The sequence below is a fragment of the Poecilia mexicana genome, unplaced genomic scaffold (genome assembly GCF_051168715.1).
Source record: "Poecilia mexicana isolate PSO_F unplaced genomic scaffold, ASM5116871v1 scaffold_19, whole genome shotgun sequence".
In the NCBI taxonomy this organism is placed as follows: domain Eukaryota; kingdom Metazoa; phylum Chordata; class Actinopteri; order Cyprinodontiformes; family Poeciliidae; genus Poecilia; species Poecilia mexicana.
In genome coordinates this window covers 23905433-23927943 of record NW_028263388.1, presented here as the reverse complement: position 1 = coordinate 23927943, position 22511 = coordinate 23905433, and the positions used below count along the sequence as shown (strand labels likewise).

The 22511-nt window shown below is 38.3% G+C and overlaps 2 protein-coding genes and 1 long non-coding RNA gene across 4 annotated transcripts in view; 1 reads left to right on the top strand and 2 right to left on the bottom strand.

Annotated features, from left to right (window-relative positions):
* The window catches only part of LOC106909826 (fructose-bisphosphate aldolase A), a 41595-nt gene extending 31814 nt beyond the window's left edge, over window positions 1-9781 (top strand). The window contains exons 1-7 of one of the 2 annotated variants that reach the window (XM_014976302.2): window positions 3390-3510; window positions 4905-5023; window positions 5983-6249; window positions 6319-6479; window positions 7354-7612; window positions 8871-9070; window positions 9149-9781. In XM_014976302.2, coding sequence (XP_014831788.1) covers window positions 4912-5023; window positions 5983-6249; window positions 6319-6479; window positions 7354-7612; window positions 8871-9070; window positions 9149-9241 — 1092 coding nt within the window. In that variant the 5' untranslated portion in view covers window positions 3390-3510; window positions 4905-4911 and the 3' untranslated portion in view covers window positions 9242-9781. Of the gene's footprint in view, window positions 1-3389; window positions 3511-4904; window positions 5024-5982; window positions 6250-6318; window positions 6480-7353; window positions 7613-8870; window positions 9071-9148 lie in introns of those variants that run through there. The other variant, XM_088000967.1, reaches the window with a different exon arrangement.
* On the bottom strand, window positions 3536-4969 carry LOC148153756 (uncharacterized). The gene is made up of 3 exons (XR_015761517.1): window positions 4832-4969; window positions 4691-4754; window positions 3536-4196 (listed from the first exon to the last, which is right to left on the bottom strand). It is a non-coding gene; the product is annotated as an uncharacterized LOC148153756 (long non-coding RNA).
* A 3922-nt stretch (window positions 9782-13703) lies between the features above and the next one.
* Window positions 13704-21947, bottom strand: LOC106909825 (chymotrypsin-like protease CTRL-1). Its single transcript, XM_088000968.1, has 6 exons — window positions 21850-21947; window positions 21005-21019; window positions 20724-20886; window positions 15909-16177; window positions 15669-15814; window positions 13704-14646 (listed from the first exon to the last, which is right to left on the bottom strand). The coding sequence occupies exons 1-6, from the start codon at window positions 21905-21907 to the stop codon at window positions 14347-14349; spliced, it is 951 nt and encodes a 316-aa protein (XP_087857094.1). The 5' UTR covers window positions 21908-21947; the 3' UTR covers window positions 13704-14346.
* Window positions 21948-22511: the final 564 nt, after the last annotated feature.

Below are 22511 nucleotides of genomic sequence, written 5' to 3'. Positions count from 1 at the left end.
AATTGGTCATAGCCAAAGGAGGAGGTGGGGTTTGTTTCTGTTAAATAAAGAGAAGTTGCTGCTTGTTTGATTCAGGAAAAGTCCAGATTATCTAGGTGTGAAAATATTATCATTTAGCCATCTGTCAAATCATACATAAGTCTTTCAAGTCTTCTCACAACACTCACGTTAAAATGAAAAGGAACATTTCTGCTTCTGTCAGACTTCCTCTGAATATTTTTATCCTGTGTGTGAGACAGGATGAGCTGTTTCTGTATGTCAGCTGGTTATCAAAGATGAATTGACAAAGATGTATGTTGCTTATGAAGAGAGAGAAAAAATCATGTTTAAAGAGATTGTTACAGCTGAATTGCATCTTGAAAACATGAAGTCTGATCTGTCTTATCACAATAATCTGAGGTTTGCTGCAGGGTGAGACAGAAAGCAGTCTGTATTTTGAAGTCGGTCTGCTTGTGGAGGTTATGTTCCGTTTCACGCCTGCCATGTCTCAACCTCCTTTCTTTTTCTGACTCATTTAGCCACCAGCTCAGGAAGTGAACCTCCCCTCTGGCTGCTGGTTATCAGTGATAAAGTTTACTCACTTTGTTCTGCTTTTGAAGGGTTGAATTACGCAAAATTTACATTTTGCACGTTTTTATATTTTCATTTCAGTCTCAGCTGCTTCTAAAAACGACCAAGTTCTTAAAAAAGCACCCAGACATTTTTTGGTAATAAGCTAATGTGTTTTGGTGTCTGGGAAGCGACAGCATCAAAAACTGTTGAAATGTAATGTCTCTAATCAGCAGGCGCTAGCAACCCCAGCAAAGCCCAGATCGTTGCCTAGCAACTCTAGCATATTTGGTCAGCTGGTTTTACCGCTGTATGCTCTGTACAATGGCTGCTGAAAAATACAAGTGTTTTGTTGTTAACTTACCAGAGCCAGCCTAAGGGATAGTTAAGCGGCTGCTTCAGTGTCTCACACCTCCAGGGAACCCTAAGAGCATCAAGCTAGCATGATAAAATGTATGTATATATTTGAAATAACATTGAATAACCCAAACTAAATTCTATCACAGATACAAATAATAGGCTAATCTCTTCCTGATGTTGGCTGCTACCACAAGCGAATTATAAAATATTAAACTTGTTTACTGTAAATTTAGCGTTTACCAGCTGATGTTACTTTCAGATATGTAAATTAATATGGCATACCTAAATACCACTCTGCATTAAAAAATCCAAATGTTTTTTTTAGTTTGCTACTCCTGTAAGATTAAAATCATCAGCCACAATATCACTGGTATGATGTAAGCTAATTACAAATGACAGTAGTGATAGTCGGTATCATTCCTAAGCTACACATACAGAAGCTTATGTGTATCTTAGGAATCTGCTTAGAGCCCCAAAAAGGCTTTGACTGGCTCTGTGACTTACCATCCCGAAACCACGTGCCGCATTTTCACTGGTTGTGCAGGAAGCTCCACTTTTGCTTTTCGAAGTTGTAGGGTCTAACATCTGTTTTGCAGGTTTTTTCTCGTGAGTGTAAACGTGTAAACACCACTAGGGGGCGTGGCCAGCAGAAGCTTATTTGGTTTTAAAGTGACAGAGCCCTAAAACAGCTGATTCTGAAAGGACCTCGACATAGACAGAACTGAGCAAACTAAAATCTGATTATCTAAGAATGATTTTCTGTAAAAAATAAAATAAAAATTAATGAACATGTTTTGTTTGACCTATCTGAAGCTGTTTAAGGAAGCATAATAGGTCACCTTTAAGGCTCCCACTCCTCACCCACTACCCAGCTGTGGGGTGGGTATCACAGATATAAAGCATCCAACCTTTTCTAGAGCTTGCTGTTCGACCCCCATTCCTGCCAAGCAAAGACGGGCGAGAAAGGTCGGGAAAAGGTCAAGGATCAGGGCTCTGTGTTGCCGTGTCTGGCTTGGATTTCTAAAGGCAGGTTTGCAATGTCACTTGCTGCACAAGCCCCCATATGTACCATTAGCTCCTTCGCTCTACAGAGTGATTGCAAAAGTTTTAATTCCCCTTTAACTTTCACATTTTGTCTCATTACAGTCACATTCTTCAGTCAACCTATTTATATTTTATGACAGACCAACAAAAGTTGATCACAAATATGAGGCAGTCATCATGCATAGGTTTTGAATAATGGTCACAGCTGCAGAAGTGCAGCATGTATTTGTCTTCAGCCCCCTCAGTGTTTCTACCACTTTTCACTGCTGTTGTAGCAGAAAGTGTTACTCTACCTGCGTTACACAACTAGAGACAGATGTTTTAAACATTTACTTTTGCAAAATACCTCAAGCTCAGTCAGTCTGGATGAGGAATGTCTTAATTGCATTTAGAACAGATGTTTCATAGTGTGAATAGTGAATCCTGGATGATGTGCAGTGTTAATTTTCCATCAGAGAAGGAATTCCCTGAGGATCTTCTTACACTCTTTTGCTGGGTTTTCTTATCACTCTTCAATAAAGACCAGAATTGTTGAAATGTAACGCTAATAGTTTTTTCTGTTAACTAGTTCTCCCACCTGAGCTGTGGTTCTCTGCAGCTCCTCTAGAGTTACGGTGCTTCTCTTATTGAAGCTCCCTCACAACATTTTAGGTGAACGGCCATTCGGTAGTGCAATGCGTTTTGCATGTTTTGATCATGCAGTGAACAACTTTGGATAAAGTTTTAGAAGATAATTCTGCTTTAAACTTAACAACTTTCCTGACCTGTCTGCTGGATTCCTTAGTTTTCAATGTTTTCTAATGTTCTCTAACAAACCTTCTCAGAACAGCTGCATGTATACTGAAAATGACGCCATTTACTGTATCAGGACAAATAGCTGATTTTATTTGGGTGTAAAATCGGCTATTTTACACCCAAATAAAATAGCAGGCAATTTGACTTGCCTGTTAAAGACAACAGGTAAGTCAAATATTTTTGGTTTTTATTGCTATTTTTCATTTAACTTTACATCACATGAAACTCCATAAAACACATTATAGTTTGTGATTTTAACTCTACAAATTGTGAAAAAGTTGCATCCATGGTACTGTAATACAGAGCAGTGTTCTACCATTCAGCCTTTAAAATAAGAGGCTTGTTTTGGTTTATGTAATACATTTTTAACAGTGTTTTAGTTTTACACATTTCACTAAAGCACTAAAAAAATGTTGGAAATTGCTGAATTTAGGTGCAGGAGTGTAAAATAACTGGGATCAAGCAAACCTGCCTGTTCACCTCTACAACCGTTTCAACTTTGTTGCGTTCTCTGCCATTCACCGAAACCATCTTTGCCCTTTCAGTGGCTGCCCACTAGCATGCTACTCCAGCCTGAGAGCTCGCTGAATGTCACAAGCCGTCTCTGGTTGCGTCCTGTTCTTTTTATAGCCGGGCAGCTGAAATGTGAGGGGTCACAATGGCAGGATAAATACAAGGGCCAGCGCGGCAGAGAGGTGTCGCAGACGAAGGCCGGATCTTCTGCCTACCACTCTTCTCTCAGCTCTCCTCCCAAACTCAAAGGTAAAATAAAAAAGAGCGCAGAGTCTAAAATCTCCTCTTTTTATTTAATATTTTGAATAATCAGAGATAAAACAGACGATTGTCACATTTTGTAAGTGCGAGTTGACTGCAAAAAGATACGTGTGCTGCATGCAACCCACAGGCTCACCACTGCAGCTGACATGCTTCGTACAAGTTTTTCACTTGTTTATTACAAAGACTTTTAACGTGTGGTGAATAACATCATCACAGTACTTCTGCCTGCAAATCTTTTTATCTTTAGCCCCTATACAGTGAACATAACAGCTTGTTACGGTTCAATAGGTGCTATGAGTGAGCAGACAGAGCATCAGAGACTGTGGTTAGTGTGGTGGCGTTTCTGTTTTCGATACGTGGGAAACTAACAAGTTGTCGTTTAGAAATGGTTTTAATCCAGTAGGGCTGTTTGCATTGTTAATCCTCCTCCAGAGTGGCATGGCTGCTGAACATGTGAGGATTTTTCCTCGGCTTTGGAGCCTTGCAGTGGCATACCATGTAAATTTAGCTCAGCCTATTCATAGAGCAGGCAAAGACAAGAGGAAGCAAGTGAAGGGAAAGGTCAGAGATACTAGGCTGGAAAATGGAATAGGTCAGCCACATGCTAGGAGGGATTTTAAAGTGTGGGGGTGGAGTGCAGATCTCCTAAGTATGACGGCATGTTAGGGCCACTGCAGATAGAAAAAAACACAGAAAGGTGGAGTTAATTTTGCCAGAAAGCTCATAAAGTTTGAGTTTCATCACAGAATTTCTTTCTATCAAAACAAGGACTTTTCTGAGCTTCAAAAATTTACAAGAAAAAAACCTGAAATTTTTAGATTAATCTCATAATTATTGAAACAAGGAAATTTATGAGCTCAAAAAACTGAAAATCTGTGAGGAGAAATAAAAAATGAAATTTTGTAGGACAAACATTTGAAACTGAAATCTCAAAGTTTTTTCTAGAAAAATTTCTGAGATTTATCTCAAAATTAGTCAGCCTTTTGGTGGAAATTTACCCCTCATTTTTTTCTAACTACAACAGCCCTGGTAATCATCAATGCGTTGTTCTGAGAAGTAACAGAAAACACTCATACATGTGAAACTGTACCAAACGCTTTAGCAGGTTTCCCTTTATGCCAAAACTTAGAGAGACAAAAAAAAACCATATGCAAATACTCCTTACCACCACTTCCTTCGCACTGTCAACCTTTCGGTCTTTGCCCCTCATTGAGCACTTTCCCACTCATCTAGAAGAAAACCGAAACCACAGACGTTAGACGTTGCACCGTTGCAGTTTTTCTGAACTTTTCCCCCCGTTCAGTACTTGGTAAAGTTTAAGCTCCTTTGTTTGCTCTTGGTGGTCCTAAGCTTTGTCTGCGCTTCCTTTCTCTGCGCAGAGTCAGGATGCCTCACGCTTATCCTTTCCTCACTCCTGAGCAGAAGAAGGAGCTCAGCGACATTGCTCAGAAGATTGTCGCTCCAGGCAAGGGAATCCTTGCTGCAGATGAGTCCACAGGTGAGAGAGAGCGAGCAGTGAGAATCCACCGCGAATGTAAAACAAACATCCTCCTTAAAAATCTATTTATATCATGGCAACCAAGAGCTAAACACGATTCAATACAATAAACGTAATAGCAGCTGTATTGAGATCTATTGCCATGTTGCGCTCTGTTTTAAACACCAATATTACTTTTTTGTTGTTTTCAAACATAGAGAAAATGATTAACAAATCTAAACTGTTTCTATGGATCATTTATCAGCGTAGTTTAATTCAGTCCAGGGTTCAGTTCTTAATGTCTGGGAGTTTTTAAACAGGATACCATTTAAAGTATCCCAAACTTCAGCGTTGTAATTCCAAACTGCACTTTAATAAATCTCTGTTACCAAAGAGTTATCCTGTTGGGCTTTGGCCAAGCCTTTAATCTTTAGATTTTGAACAACAAACAACCATTAGAAATAGAAACAATCTTTAATGTCCCTCAAAAGGGAAATTCAGGTGAAATAGCAGCAACAGATTTAAAGGTTCACACAAAAAGTTCTTAGTGTTAAAACAAATGATAAAAAATCAAGATTATAATAACAATAAACTGTATATAAGAATACAGAAAACATTATCCTTAAAAAAATAACTTAAAACTTGCCCTTTAAATGTTATTCAATCGTCTGATTGAGATTTGAACATTATTTTCTATCCCAGCTATAAATAGTAGCTCAGATGTGGTATCAAGCTGATCATGTGTCATATTTTTCACTAAATTACCATTTGTTTACTGTAACTACAACCACAAATAGTGTCACTACTTAGAAATGTTGATTCAGCAATGGTTATTAGCCAAACCCATGCTAACTGGATAACTCTTTAGCCCGAAATAAGTAACTTTGAGACACTTTAGCATTGATATATGCACCTTTAAATCAAAATAATATGGAATCTTCTGCATTAGTTCAGTCAAAAAGTGGTTTTATAACCTGCAGGGAGTGTGGCTAAGCGCTTCCAGAGCATCAATGCTGAGAACACTGAGGAGAACAGGAGGCTGTACCGCCAGCTCCTCTTCACCGCTGACGACCGCATCGTCCCTTGCATTGGTGGCGTCATCCTGTTCCACGAGACCATGTACCAGAAGACCGACGACGGAAAGACCTTCCCTCAGTACCTGAAGGAAAGAGGCATGGTGGTCGGCATCAAGGTAGACAAGGGTGTTGTCCCTCTGGCCGGGACCAACGGCGAGACGACCACCCAGGGTGAGTAGAACAGCAGCTGGCAACCAATGATTTGTGCCAGCCACTTTTGCAATACGTTCCGTCCGACAGGTCTTGATGGACTGTATGAGCGCTGCGCACAGTACAAGAAGGATGGTGCTGACTTCGCCAAGTGGCGCTGCGTTCTGAAGATCACGCCCACCACCCCCTCAAAGCTGGCCATCCTGGAGAACGCCAATGTCCTGGCTCGCTACGCCAGCATCTGCCAGATGGTGAGAACAATCTCTTGAGAAGGTTCAGAATCTGTTTCACTGAGGATTTTGTATCCATTAATCCCATAGTTGTTAAGTTAAACTTTTAAAACAGCTCAAACCTTAAAAGTCGTAAATACTCAAATACAATATGTCCATCAATGTCAGGAAAATGTTAAGAAGTTAGAATTTAAAGAAGATCTATTATCCAAAATTCACATTTTATATGTTTTTGTACTTGCATTTGGGTCTCAACTGCTTCTAAAAACAGCAAAAGTTCTTAAAAAACACGTAGCCAATTAATTAATGTCTGTAAAATGACACCTTTCAAAAAAACTCCTGATTGTTGTGTAACAAATCAGCAGGCACTTCCCCTGACCTAGCTACCCAAACAAAGCCTAGCTGGTTACCTAGCAACCTAGCGAGTGGAGCTCCAGCATGCTTAGCTAGTTTTACTGCTGTATGCGCTGTACAATGGCTGCTGGAAAAGAGAAGTATTTTGTTGTTCACTTACTGTCCTGAAACTACTTGCTGCATTCTTGTGGGTTGTGCAGGATGCTCCACTTCTGCTTTTCAAAGAAAGCAGGTTTTCAACAGTTGAAAACAGTTGAAAAAACAGTTGAAAACCAATGTTTTCAACTGTTTTCACGTGCGAGTGTAAACATTGCTCTTACAGTGACAAGAGGCCCTGAAACAGCTCATTCTGAAAGGAGCTCAGAACAGGCAGAACTGAGCAGACTAAAATCTCATCATCTAAGAATGATTTAGTACAAAAAATGTAATGAAGACATTTAGTATAGAGCTGTGCTAACTGTTCAAGGAAGCATAAAATGTCATCTTTAGCATCAGCAGTGTCTTTCCTCTGATATTCTTTCTTCTTGCCTTTGCTCCTCAGCATGGCATCGTCCCCATCGTTGAGCCGGAGATCCTCCCTGATGGCGACCACGACCTGAAGCGCTGCCAGTACATAACCGAGAAGGTCCTGGCCGCCGTCTACAAAGCCCTCTCCGACCACCACGTCTACCTCGAGGGCACCCTGCTCAAGCCCAACATGGTCACCTCCGGACACTCCTGCTCACACAAGTACAGCAACCAGGAGATCGCCATGGCAACGGTCACTGCCCTGCGTCGCACTGTGCCCCCTGCAGTCCCAGGTAAACGACCTATAAACACTTTAAAAAAAGGAAAAAGAAAGGCAGCTTTCTTCTTTACGTCCTCAGTTCTTGATGGATTTGTTGATATAAAGGATAAATACAGGGCCGGCCCAAACCTTTTTGGGGCCCTAAGCAGATTTTACTTTGGGGTGCCTCATATTAATATGTCAAAAACTAGATACTTCATCAGTCCTACGCTACACTATCCATGTAACATAACTACTATTAACTTACACTGCAAAAACACACAATCTTAAGTATTTTTTTAGTCTAGTTTCTAGAAAAATATCTCAGCACACTTGAAATAAGACAAATTTAGCTCACAATTAAGTTTTTAGCAAGATGTAGGAGCTTGTTTTAAGTCAGTAATATTATATAATTGAATATTGATGAAGAGAGATTTCCACTTTTAAGAGGAAATTATTTTATAAGTGAGACATTTCCTTATTTATAATATGAGGAAATGTCTTCATATTACTTCCTCTCATTAGTACAGTGCTTCTCAGTTCCAGTCCTCACCGCCTGCATGTTTCTGAATCAGCTGTTCTATCCCAGAACAGCTGATTCAAATGATTGCATGACCATCAAGTACTGCAGAAGCCTGTTAATCACCCAGAGATACAATTCAGGTGTGTGGCAGAAGGGAAACACCTAAAACATGCAGGGCAGGGGGGCCTGAGGACCGGAATTGAGAAACACTGCATTAGTAGAACCAATACTTAAAGATATTAATCAATATTAAGGATATATTGACTTAAAACAAGCTGAAAAGCCACTTTTAAGTTAATTTTGTCTTATTTTAAGTGAACTAAGGTATTTACATTAGAATTTAGACCAAAAATACTGATGAGATTTGTAATTTTTGCAGTGTGCATCATACCCATTTTATTATTTGTCTTGGTTTTAATCTTATAGGAGTAGCAAACAAGCGAAGATGCTATAATTAATTTGCATTTTTAAATGCAGAGCGGTGTTTGCTGTAACTATTTGGAAGTAGCATTTGCAGACAAACACTGAATTTGCAGTAACCAAGTTAGCAAGTTTAATATGTTATGTTCTTAAAATGTAAAACAGAAACTGTTGACAGTGTAAAATGTGTAATCTGTCACTACAAAATAAAATAAAATGACGCTCTTGGGGGCCCCCTGGTGGTGATGGGGGCCCTAACCACCCCCTTCGCTCATATATGCCTTGGGCCTGCTCTGGATAAATCTTCAGGGAAAGTTGTTACTTGACTGTATTTCCATTCCTTGTACAGGAATCACCTTCCTGTCTGGCGGCCAGAGCGAGGAGGAGGCCTCTGTCAACTTGAATGCCATGAACCAGTGCCCTCTGCACCGACCTTGGGCTCTGACCTTCTCATACGGCCGCGCCCTGCAGGCCTCCGCCCTGAAAGCCTGGGGGGGCAAGAAGGAGAACGGAAAGGCATGCCAAGATGAGTTCATCAAGAGAGCTCTGGTAAGCTTTCAAATATGAAATACTCCAGAATGAACTCAGAATAAATCCACTAATGTACTTTTAATGTTCCTCCTTCAGGCCAACAGCCTGGCCTGCCAGGGCAAATACGTCTCCTCTGGAGCCAGCGCTGCTGGTGGAGAGTCACTGTTTGTGGCTAATCATGCTTATTAAGCATAAATACACTCCCCACCTTCTACTCACCATTACTGCATCACCATTTATAAAAAGGGCATTTCCTACATAAAGGAGCGCCTTCAACATCCTTTGTTCACCAGTAAGAGCAACACCAACACTTTGGCCGAAAGAGAAAGAAGTGGAAAATGTTTGTCTCCATTCCCTTACCTTTTATTTCTAAACACCTTTTTGTACAGGTGAAGATTCCCTTTTTGTTTTTACACATTTTGTTCCTTGATCTGCTTCGGACAAGTACAGAGTTTAACATTTACACTGCAAAAAATACTAATCTCACCAAGTGTCTTTAGTCTAGTTTCTAGCACACTTGAAATAAGACAAAACTAACTTACAGGTAACTTTTCAGCAAGACATAGGAGCTTGTTTTAAGTAAATAGTTCCTTAATATTGATTTTTATCAGTGGAACTAATAATTTTTCATCAATATTAAGTAATTATCCAACTAGAAACATAACTAAAAATGTAAGATTTGTGTTTTTTGCTGTGTACAAATACCGTGAAATAAAGTTTGTATCCAAACATGTTGCTTTACTTCCTGTTTGTAGTTCTCTTCTATTTGCATGTCACATAATAACAGTGATAACCTGAAGCAGGGAGAGAAGCTGCATTAGTGGCAAAAAGAAGCAGCTTCAAAGATATGTTCCATGATTAACTTCTTCATTTCTGCAGATAAAATTGTCTGTTTTGGAAAGAGGAAGAAAACTTATTGGTTTTTGCAATGTGTGACAAGAAAGGTACTGAGAAGATAAAAGGTGTTATCACTGGGCACCAGACGTCAGTCGCAGCAAATGCTAAACCCATTTTAGTCACAGCGGCCCTTCGCAGGATGTCATCCTCACTTTGTCACCTCTAAACATGGCAGCGGTTGAGTTTCGTAACAGCCGCAGCCTGGTTCTGGCTCAGGCAGAGCCACAGTCCAAACAAAGCAACTTCTCTGCTGACTTAATCTGTAAGTAGTAAAATAAATTCGCATATCATTTTTAGGATATCTGTAATGCAGGAAATGAGTTGTTTGAACATTACAGCGAAACACAATGGAGATTAACTTAAAGCTGCTGTATGTCACTTTTAAAACATTAAGTTTTTTCTATATTTATTCAAATTGACACTGTGTCCTGACAGTATAATCCGAGATAATCTGTTAAAAAATTGAGCTCTCCTCTGAGTGCTACTAATATGAACCACTCCCAGTCAAAAACATCCAATCAGAGCTGGGAGGCGGGTCTTAGCGCCGTCAACCATACTTGTGTACGCCGCTCAACGTCATAATGCTGGAGAAACAACTTAATGTTACAGGAAAATAAATCATTAGTGGCTATGCTAGCTAGCTTTAGCATTGGCTTCAGGCTTCATAGTAGTGAAACAGCAATAGCTTAGCAGAGACTGGTTGAGCATGAGCTTGATTGACAGCACTAAGTCCCTCCTCCTGGCTCTGATTGGTTGTTTCTGAAGCGTTTATATTCTGCACAATAATAATATTTACTTAAAAACCTCAAATAGTCTGAGCGGCTGATTATTCCAGATTCATCTTCTTCCACAGTTTTATCTGATGCTTGCTGCAAATTCACGTAAATCTAAATGATTGCTTTTTATAAACATTGTTAGCTTAAAGAAAACCTACAGTAATAAAAATAAAATCATAAATGCAATTAATATATTATTTCAGCTGCAGTAATGTAGAGCTGTAAAGCAATCAGATAATGTCTGACATTTAACTGTAACTGGTTGAGTTTTCCTTTTGTTAGTAGGAATGTCCCTCCCAATACTAAAACAGGAAATTGCACAAGAAAAGCAGATTAAGTCATGATGAGCATCATGATTTCTCGAAATGAGTCCATGTCTGTACCTGTCTGTCTCCTCAGGAAGTTTCAGATGATAAATAAATGTATTGATTACCAGATTACAGTCAACTTCCTGATCTGTAATCAGCTGTTCCACAGCAACAAGTCAAAGCAGAACAACAAACATCTGACTAAACGACGTCATTACAGTTCAGAGGTTCATCCTGTTTTAGTCACTCGTTTGCATGACAGACAGACAGACACTTTATTGCCCCCAAAGGGAAATTTGTCTTGTACATTATACAATAAACAAAGCTGCTTCTGCTATGGAATGCAATTCACACCGTAAAAGTCATGTGAATACCATAATAAAATAAATTTTAAAAACAGATGGCTAAATAAAAACACATTACACGTTCTCATATACATGCCAGCAAAAACAAAACTGGGTCAATATTTTCTAATGTAAAAAAACCCACAGTTTCGAAACAGATGTGTTTGCATTAAATTAGAAACGATTGAAGCGGAGCTGTGGGGAAAACCACGACCCACTTACTGAGGCCTTGGTTTGATTCCCAGCCTGGTGACATTTGCCGCATGTCTTCCCCATCTCTCATTACCCACTTTCCTGTCAAACTACTTTCAAATAAAGGACAATCGAGCCAACAAAACCTTTAAAAACAGAAACGCAGTTGAAATCTCAGGAGAATACATTTATTCAGGCGTCGTCATTTAAAAGATCTTCCTCCTGTCACTTCCTGTCGTCTTCTTCGTCTCCCTCAGTAGTAACTTCCTGTTGTTGATCACATGACTCGTGTGACGCGAAGAAACAGTCTTTCCCCTGCACATTTACGAAGTACAGCAATTTTGATGCAGCTGAAAATCCAGCTCATTATCATTAAATAAACTTTTTTTTCAATTGGTGTGTTTCTGTTGAGCAAATTTATTTTCGTAATTCCAATTTCCGGAATCAGATGGTCAATGGAAAAGCAGCTACTCTTGTTCTTTTGAAGCAGTTTAACACTTGTTTTTTAGCAGCTTCTTGCAAAGACACAAGGTTCTCCTGAATGTCTAGAAAAATCTAAAAAAAAGTAAAAGTAGTATTTTTAAACCATAATGGAGTCATTATCTAATAAATAAATTAGATGTTAAGGCCTCGGTCTGTACAGGACCAGAGAGATTACAGATTATTAAAACATTGAAGACCGAATTTTCCTTTCCAGTTATTGGGTTATAGATGGTTTTTGTAGATTTGGAAAATCTGTTATCAACTATCTTTGTAAACAGTGGAGCTGTTTGACTCAAAGGCAAACAGCTCCACCCATCAGTGACCTTTAGTATTTCTATCAAACCCCTGATGGGGAGCCAAGTGTTTATGTGACACATAATGAGCAAAAGACAAAATGTTTCAGAGTAAATGTCATTTTATCAGCAGTGAAAACATTTGAATGCTGTTTTTTACAGCTTTGTTCTGTTGTTTCTTGTTCCCTTTTTGTTTTTTTCACTTCTTGAATTCACAGTAACGAGATCTTCACTTACCTGTAGTTTCTCATTACATCAGCGCTTCATGTAGCTGGGACTTCTTGTCGCCATGCATGAAAAATAACTTAAATTCTGCCCTATTTTCTCACATTGAGTCATTTTAACGCATTGGTTGCTCCTTCATGCCAGACTGAACTCTGTTCTCCTTTTTTAATGGGTAATTAAATTTTCCTTTGTACTTTTGTTCTGCTGGGCTCGGTTTCTCTTTTCACACGAATTTCTGTGACATTTCATGAGTTCCTTCTTTTCGCCGCTGCAGAGGAAACAGTGCTGGTGAGGACACCACCAGATTTAGATTCTGAAGTCTGTGAAATGACCAAAAATGTCATGCCCTCAACATGATGAAGTGTCAAACTCCTTATCTCTTTCCTCCTTACACACATATATAAGTGACACATTCAACACAAATTATGCAAAAATAAACACCAGATAGAGAAGTAATGAAAGTCCCAACTGTTGCAGAGACTTTTATCTCCAGAGTTTGAGATCAATTCTTTTTCTTTCTCTTGTTTTAATCTTAGGCCTGAACATCGTCTCTGTCATATCCAGCCTCGGTCTAAAAAAGGCCAGAGTGTCATTTCAGTCGCGAGCCTCTGGTGGACGTGCACACAGACAGCTGCGCCACAGCGCCATAGTTGTCATGCTTTGCTCTCTAATCCTGAACAGACACAGATGAACCTTCTGCCTGCTGAAGATGTGAAAAATGCTTTAAAATGTTTTCTCCTCATCTCATCTGCATATTCTTTCACAATAAAAATGATTTAATTGATATTAATAACAGTAGGCGGTCCATTTAAAATAAATAAATGTGAAGTTTGTAAGTTTATCCCCATTTCTAAGCACTTCTGCTTAGTAATTATCGACTTTTTGTTTTCCTGGATTATAAACGTGACATAACAGAAGTTTATTTCTAGTGCAGGAAAAAGTGCAGTTTAGATTGGGATCTTGGGGTTAAACAGTCTTAAAAGCAAGATTAATGGATTACTGAAATAATCGTCAACTAATTCAGTAATTGATTAATTGTTAATTGGAGTTTTTAGACTCAACAAAATATAAATTTGCTGAAACAAAAACAACATTCAGAGCACTAACCAAGTCAAAACTGTACAATATATATATAGATTATATAATATGTTATTTTATTAGATTGTTTTATTAAGATTCAAATAACTTTACTTCACAACAGAATTTTACAAAGTCACTTCAGCTAAATCACGCCGTCATTGTTCCTAGTTACCAAACATCATGTTCAATTCAAATTAGTTTGACAAACTTTCTCTGTAAGGAAACCCAGCTGTTTGCTTCATCGCTGACTTGCAGCATTCAGTCTTCCTGCAGAGGCGCAATCACTTGCACTGCACAGGCGGTTTAAAAGACAGTTATGTCTGATACTGACCTACTTATGTGAACTTATGAATTTAAAAAAATTATAAAAAGGTTTTCTTGCATTTAGCATAAATAAATTATTTTGGTAATTCCAACTATCCAAAATCAAGAGAAGTTTAATCAGATTTAACTTCAGACAGAAAAAATATATATTTTCAACAGTACAAGACTGAAAAACTAGTACAATTTGTTTTTCATGGCTTCCAGTCTCCCTTTTTAAATTAGACTTTTGGGTCTTTATGGCACCACTAAATTATGACAAATGCACTGATACTATTTATACAAAGTCAACTCTGACCAACATTATTTATTCTAAAATATAATTATTTTTGTAAGATTATTTAAAGTGTAGCAAAACTGTTAAAAAAAAGACTTTCATTTAGTGATGAATGGATGCAGCATCACAGTCACAAGGACGGCAAATGAGAACTGAGTGGAAAGATCGCCTGAGTTGCGACACGTAAAGCTGGTGTCTGCGTCAGTGCCGTTAGAGCTGAATGTCACGAAGTCCGCTGTGGTGCCAGCGATCTGGTCTGTGATCCATGCCTGAAACTCCGACACTCGAGCGTAAACCTCAGGAAAACCAGCAGTGGCACAAGGGATCCCATAGCTTGTGATTCCAGCCTGGATCCACCTGGAGCCCTGCTTGCATTGCAGAGGTCCACCGGAGTCTCCCTAACACAGCACAACAAAATACACAGTTGAGTAACACAACAATAAATAACAAACAATGTGGTGTCTTGCAAAACTGTTTGTACCATTGAACGTTTAGATATTTTGTCAGATTACACTGCAAAACAACTAAATCTTAAGTATTTTGTCTAGTTTCAACTGAAAATATCTTAGTTCACTTGAGACAAAACCAACTTACAGGTAACTTTTCAGCAAGACATAGCAGCTTGTTTTAAGTAAATAATCCCTTTAAAAAAAGTTTTAGTTCCATTGTCACCGTTACCTAGCAACACCCGCGGATCCCAGCCCGTTACCTAGCAACACCAGCCAAGCCCAGCCCGTTACCTAGCAACACAGTTCTAGTTCCACTGGCAGATTATTTCACTTATAACAAGACATTTTCCCAGTGTCATAAGTCACATAATTTGCCAGTGGAACTAGTATTTTTCATCAATATTAAAGAATTATTTACTTAAAACAAGTTCCAATATCTTGCTGAAAAATTACAAGTAAGTTAGTCTTGTTTTATTTCAAGCGAATTAAAATATTTACACTAGAAACTAGACAAAAATACTTCGTATCACCTTGTACTGAAACATGGTGATATGTTCTTCTTATCCTGATTTTGCAACATGAAGACCCAAAATCAAGGCAATGCTGAAATAAAGCCTGCTAAATTCACATGAGAATCTGTGACAAAGACACTAAAATCCAGTTAAGAGATGGCGCTTTAGAGCTAAAAGAGCTTTATCTGTTTCGGAAGGACGTGGTTGTCTGGTTGAGACTTTCTGCTCTAATTGGTGGTTCAGCTGTTGAGACCAAACATGAATGCATGAAACACTTTATTTGCAAAAAAAAAAAAAAAAAACCCTCGAAACTAAGCATCATTTTCCTTTCTCTTCACGTTACTTTGTGTTAGTTTATGACATAAAAATAATGTGGGTTGAATCTTTGAGCTGAGGCTTGTGTATTAGCTCGGTTAATCACGTTGACGTTAGACGTTTTAGCTCTTTACAGGGATTCACCTGACATGCTCCTTTGTTCTCTTGCCCAGCGCACATCATTTTGCCCGTGATGGTTGCGTCTGTCGCTGTGTAGCTACAGGCGCACTCGTTGTTTCCAATGACAGGAACCTCAACTTCCTGTAGATTAGAGGTCGCTGGCAAAGACACTGAGGATCACAATGTGACAATTAGCATTAGATGATCCAGTTAAAAAATAATAACATTCAATTTGACAAACAAAACTCCACACAGAATCTTCACCATTGCTCAACAGTTTTCCCCAGCCAGTGATCCAGCATGAAGTGGAGTTGAAGAACTGGCTGAGGTTGCTGGCGAGGCAGATGGGTTGGATGAAGTTGGTGAAAGAGACCGAGCTGCTGAGTTTCATCAAGGCGAGGTCGTTGTTGTAGAGCGAGTTGTTGTAGTTTGGATGGACGATGATCTGGCTCAACTGGCGTGAAACCTCGTTATTATTGGGGCCAGCCTGGGTCTGTCTTCCAAAGTAGAGGATCCACTCACTCACTGTGGTCCTGCGTTTAGAGGGATTAAACAAGAAGAAAACAAATGGTCTCGTAATTAGGCATGTGTCTAATTTATTTGATGTTTTTATTTTATTTTTTACTGTTTTCTGTCCCAAAAAAAAAAACAAATCTCACGTATTACTTTCTGCAAGCCTCAAATACCATTTCTTGCCATTTAAGGTGGCAAGCATATTTACAGGTGACCTATTGTGTTTCCTTGAACAGTTTAGGATAGGTCTGTAATCTACACAAAACATGTTTGTTACATTTATTTGCACAAAGTCATTCTTAGATTATGAGATTTTACTTTGCTCTGCTATTGGGGGCTCTTTTCAGAATGAGCCTTTAGGTCCTCTTGTCTTTTTAAATCATATAAGTTGCTGCTGGCCACCCGCCCCCAACTCAGCACTTACACTTCCACATGAAAATGGCAGAAAACAGGTGCACAAATATACAGCCATACAGGTATGAAAAGCAGAAGTGGAGCCTCCAGTACAGTCAACAAGAATGCAACAAGTGGTTTCTGGATTGTAAATCAACAACAAAACATTTTGTCTTTTCCTGCAGCCATTGTACAGCGCAATCCTGGAGCTCAGATTTAGTTGCTAGGTAACAGTGCAGTCCCCATTGACTCAGCATTTGGGAGGTTTTTGAAATGGCTCATTTTCCAGACACCAAAAAACATTAACTTATTGCGAAAACACTGTGTTTTTAGAAGCAGTAAAAACCCAAATGAAAGTATAAAAATATGCAAAATGTGAATTATGCGTAATAGATCCCCTTTTTACGTCAAACATGAAGTTTGAAAAAACACGTTCTAGTTTGTCGTTTTCTGTAGAGAGCAGGTTAGTAAGCTGCAGGTGGTGAAATGAGTCGGTAGCTGCACAATGTTTGAACTTGATTGAGTAACTGCACCTCTGTTGACCAACATAGCTACCATATGTTACACAACCAGGGCAGAGGATGCAAAAAATAAAACAAAAGATGATGATTACACTTATCAGTTTTTCATGAGTTCTTCTGCTTCTATTCTAGAGTCAAGACGCACATTTAACCAAAAATATTTCCATCTCTGGGACAAAAAATACATCACCTCCCCAAAACGACAGTGTTTGGTCAACTGCTATTTTGTACCTGTATTTAACTGTGTTTATCTCATTTCTTTTGAATTTTCCACAATGTCACATAAGGAAGCAGCATGTTTGGTGTTTTCCCTTTAAATCAAAGTTGTGTTTCCAATTAACTCAAATGTAATCAATTATTGTCATCGTGATTTCATCTGTCGCAAATTACTTGGCAACATCCACAAGCAATTTGTGTACGTTGCCTTAAAACGGTAGACTTGTTCTGTTTTTGCTTCTTTTTTTTTACAGTTAAATAATTTAATTTATTCAGGGAAACAAAATTTGCAGATGCCTGATGATGCACATTCAGCACATACCAATAGATATACTGGGAATATTTAGCAGTCGCTTTGAGAACAATATTGGGTTGTGATTTTACAATATTTAGCTTCATTTGAAATAATGGGATGATAAAAAAAATACCTTTTTGTATTTACTCAGGTCAGCATGAAAGCAGGAAATGTTTAATCTGATTTAACGTCATACAATGAGAAAAACTGTTAGCCAGCAGCTGCACAAGATTGGTGACTGGAACTGATTTGAATTATGTTCTGCATTTTATTGTCACAGTTTTAAAGGTGAAGTCATTGTTTACTGAGAGGAAAATCCTTCTCTGTACTGATTCTTTATTTTCCATGGAAGTAAAACCTTAATCTGTTACACAGTTTCAAAACTAATATGATGATTTTATGGTGGTAATATAGCGTGTCCTTCTGAGAAGAGGCGGCTTACTAATAATTGTTCCTGTATTTAAGCCATCAACAGTCTCATGATGAATCATAATGTTTCACTTCCTCCTTTACAGGTGAATCAAATAAAATCAAATAAAATAAAGAAGCTCTGGTTAGTGGATTTCCAGCAGAGTGGGACATGGTGCCAAACCTGTGGTAAACATAGGGAACCAGTGGGAGTTTCAAGTTTTTTTGTTTTGTCGTTGTTTGTTTTACACATCACCACCCCTTCCTACACTTCCTCCATGTGTTTGATTGCCTTAAAAAGGTCAAAACGATGAGAAACTGGATCCTTAAAAAACCCACCACAGAATAAAAACCACAATCCCCTTTTATCCATTGCAAAAACAAAATTCATTTTAAAAACTCTAACCGAAGTTTTATTCAGTCATTGCAGGTTTTCTGTCCTTAAGTTGGTCAGTTTGTGACTTTCTGCACTGGTGACCAGTCAGAATGAGAAACACTTGTGGGAAACTCGACGTGTTCCTTATTTGGCCCGGCGCCACGTTTCAGCCGACGACGCACAGCTGAAGGCGGGTGTTTCACCACTGAGGAAGTCTCTCGTCTGCTGGATGGAAGATATTTGTCTAGTTGCTTCGCTTAAATGTCACCTCAGTGTTTTTAAAGGCAGATGTTACTGGTATCCAGAGACGTTTACCTCCTCTGAAGTTAGTATTGCTGACCAGTATTCATGTTGTCATGTTGAATTTTCCAAAGAGTTTCTGCTGAACAAACTGTGGTTTTCCACGTAAACACAAAATCTTACCAAGTACTTTTGGTCTAGTTTCTGTTGCAATTATCTTTGCACAGTTGAAATAAGACAAGACTACCTTAAAAGTAACTTTGTAGCAAGAGGCACTTGATTTAAGTAAATAATTTCTTAGTATTGATGGAAAAGTACTTGTTTCATTGGCAGATTATTTCTCTTTTTTACATTATTATAGGTTAATTTATCTGCCTTTTTATCAATATTAAATAATTATTTACTTAAAACTAGTATATCTTGCTATAAAGTTACTTTTAAGGTAGTTTTGTCTTATTTCAACTGTGCTAAGATAATTGCACTAAAAACTAAACCAATATTACTTGGTAAGATTTTGTATTTTGCTATTGCACAACAGTCAGCCACTTTTTTGCAGTGACAGTTTAGTGTGACTCAAGTCTTTGAAATATAAATGAAAAATTTACTTATTTCAGTAATTACACATTCTTTAAAGACATAGTGTGTATTTAAAGTTTATTACTGATAATTATACCTTAAAAGTAATAAAAGTCCAAAGTTCAGGTTCCCAGAAAACTGTAAATATTAACTACTAATGAATCAGAAAAGGTGTTTTGAAACACTAAAAAAGTTTGTCTATGTATTTTTGCATTTATCTGCATTCAGTATTCGATCTCCATTAGTTTTGTGTTGCAGGTACGTGATCAGCTCAAAGTACACATACACCTGGAATATTCAGATTTAAAATACTTTTGTTGAACTAATGACTTTGTCAGGAAGTCGTCATATCCTGACCGTTGTGGATCCTTCCGACTCCCGTTTCTTTCCTTTTCGTTTTGTTTTTGCTGGTGCGCTACCTATTCTCTCCAGTTGGGGGAGCTGCTGTCACCAAAGCTGGATCAGAAACGTTTGTAATTTTTCCACTGGTGTTTTGATGATTTTATATTTGCTAGTAAACTCCCAACTCTTTAAGGCTAGAGGGCCTCTTTACCATCACCCTAATCTTTAGTTTCCTTCATAGAGTCTCTGTCAGATCCTGACTGGGATTATTAAACTGGCTTCCCATCAATTTATAATCTGTACGTTAATGCTTATTTACACCAACATGTCCATGTGAAAAGTAACATTTTTTGCTATAATGTGGTACCAAGCATCTCTCCTTTTACACAGTTATTCTAATGTTTTACATTGTGTCTGTGTGAAATAAATGAACTGTAATGTAGTTATTTGATGAAAGCTCTGATATGTAACTTTAAAAAAACTGTTGAAACTGTCACTATGTTGTGACTGTACGATATGAGAGAGATAATCTGTGAAAAAAATTCAAGCTAGTCTGCCTTCTTCAAGCGCTAACTAGAAACAACCAATCAGAGCCAGGAGGCGGGACTTAGTGCTGTTAATCACTACACAACAGTGATTGTTGTGGCAGATTCTTCCAGATAGCAGAATCTGCCAGGAATGCTAATGATAATTAGCATAGCCACAGATGATAGATAAACAGTTTTCCTGGAATAGTGAGCTGTTTCTTAGCCATTAGCACATTGAGTAGAGCATACACAAAGCTGATTGACAGCCTCTGCCTCTGATTGGCTGATTTTCAAGCAGTGGATTTCTTCAGATGGAAATAGGAGATCAGGGAAGAGATGGAGGAAGTTTTTTCACAGATTATCTGTCTCATAAGTACTGTCACAACACACATGTAACAAAAATGTAAAAAAAAAGATTATTTTATAAAAGTTATATACTTTATGGTTTTTTTAGGTGTGTTAAAGCAGAGACACTAAAAGGCTAAAGTTTATCAATTGACTTCTTTTTGCTCTTCTGTTTTTGTTTGCTTTCTTCTCCTTTAGCTTCAAACTTTAAGTCTGAATGATTATTACTTGATTATTTTCAGGTGGTTCTGGTCTTTTTTGACAAAAAATATTTCTCCTTTTCTCATAAATGTTCCCACAGTGGACGATATGTTGAGTGGGTCTTACGTCAAGATGCAGTGGGCCGCAGTGAGAACCCACTGGCTGTTGATGAGCGTCCCTCCACAGACGTGGCTCGACCTCTGGTGGATGCTGACCTGCCACGGCCACGACCCGGCAGTCGCGCCATCACCGCCCACAATCTTCGTGTTTAGAGGTGCGACGCCGCAGTCTGACAAAGCAAACAGATCAGAATTATATATCCAGGAGTTTAGTGATAATAATAATTACTAGAGTAATTTTCATTATTTACAACTTTAGAAAGTTGTAAAAAGCGGCATTGCACTCACCCTGAGCTTTCAGCCCTGCAGGAAAAGAAAATGAAAATTAATGACAGCTTGGTGATCGCAGTGTGTCAACATGACCACACGAGGGCGCTGCAGTTCGCGCTTTCTTTGAGAACACAGTGAACTTTGTACTGAACTTCGACATGTTTTATTTTTAGAACCCAATAAACATTTTTATTGTTCCCTACCTGTACTACCATGAATTTAACAGATAAAATTAAGCTTCAATTTCCTTGGTCAGTTTATTTATAATCCTCATATGTGTTAAAACACAACAAAAACCTGTCAAATGTTTACACACCGTGAAAACATAAAGTCTTACCAAGTGTTTTTGGTTTAGTTTCTAGTGCAAGTATCTTATTAAAGTTGAAATAAGACAAAACTAACATACAAGTATTTTTTCATAACATATGGGGAAAATGTCTTGTTATAAATGAGACAATCTGCCAATGGAACTAGAAGAATTTTATCCTCAATATTAATGAATTATTTACGTAAAACAAGCTCCTGTTTCTTGCTGAAATGTTACTTGTAAGTTAGTTTTGTCTTACTTCAAGTGTGCTATGATATTTACACTAAAACTAGACAGAAATACTTGGTAATTTTGTGATTTTACAGTGCATTTTATATAAAATGTCATAATTTCAAATTTTACAGGTACAATTGAACAGGAAAAACTATTTTTTGAATTCTTTTAAACGCAGAAATTCACCTCTTGAGAATTTAAATGGATTTCACTACAAAGAAACACTAAAAATCAGCTTAAACAGTTTATATTCACCTGTTTGCCACATAACACACACACAAGCAGGGTAAATATAATTAATATAATTAGTAATTAATCCCACCTCGGCCAGAGAGGACCGTACACATCAACAGCACCCACAGAGTCGAAGCCGCCGCCATGTTGTTTGCAACCAATCTTCCTGTTTTCTGTCTGCACAAACTGTTGAGAAAGCTTTTATTCAGCTTCATGTCTTTGTTGCTTATATGTACGTTAAGGAAACAAGGAAAACACTTCCTGCCCAAACCTGTTTCTCTTTATGCCAGTACACTCCCTCCTGTTGCCTTTGCGTGGATCCAAAGCCTGAAAAATAGTTTACAGTTAATTATAGAGTCGTCAAGAAATGTCTGACGTCGTGTGCTTTCTATTCATCTCTTATCCAAGCAGCCCAACCTGTTCTTTTCTAGCATCTCTGGTAAATGTGTGTGTGTGTGTGTGTGTGTGTGTGTGTGTGTGTGTGTGTGTGTGTGTGTGTGTGTGTGTGTGTGTGTGTGTGTGTGTGTGTGTGTGTGTGTGTGTGTGTGTGTGTGTGTGTGTATGTATGTATCATAGTTGTAATCTGACCCCAGATACACCTCTGTTAGACAAAAAGGCTTTTGGTTTCTGGAAAACAACACACACCATTTCTAGACATTCACACAGTGCAGGTGATGCTATGAAGGACGTCAAAATGGCAGCTGATGACACTGCAAAAATACTAAATCTTACCAATTAATTTAGGTTTAG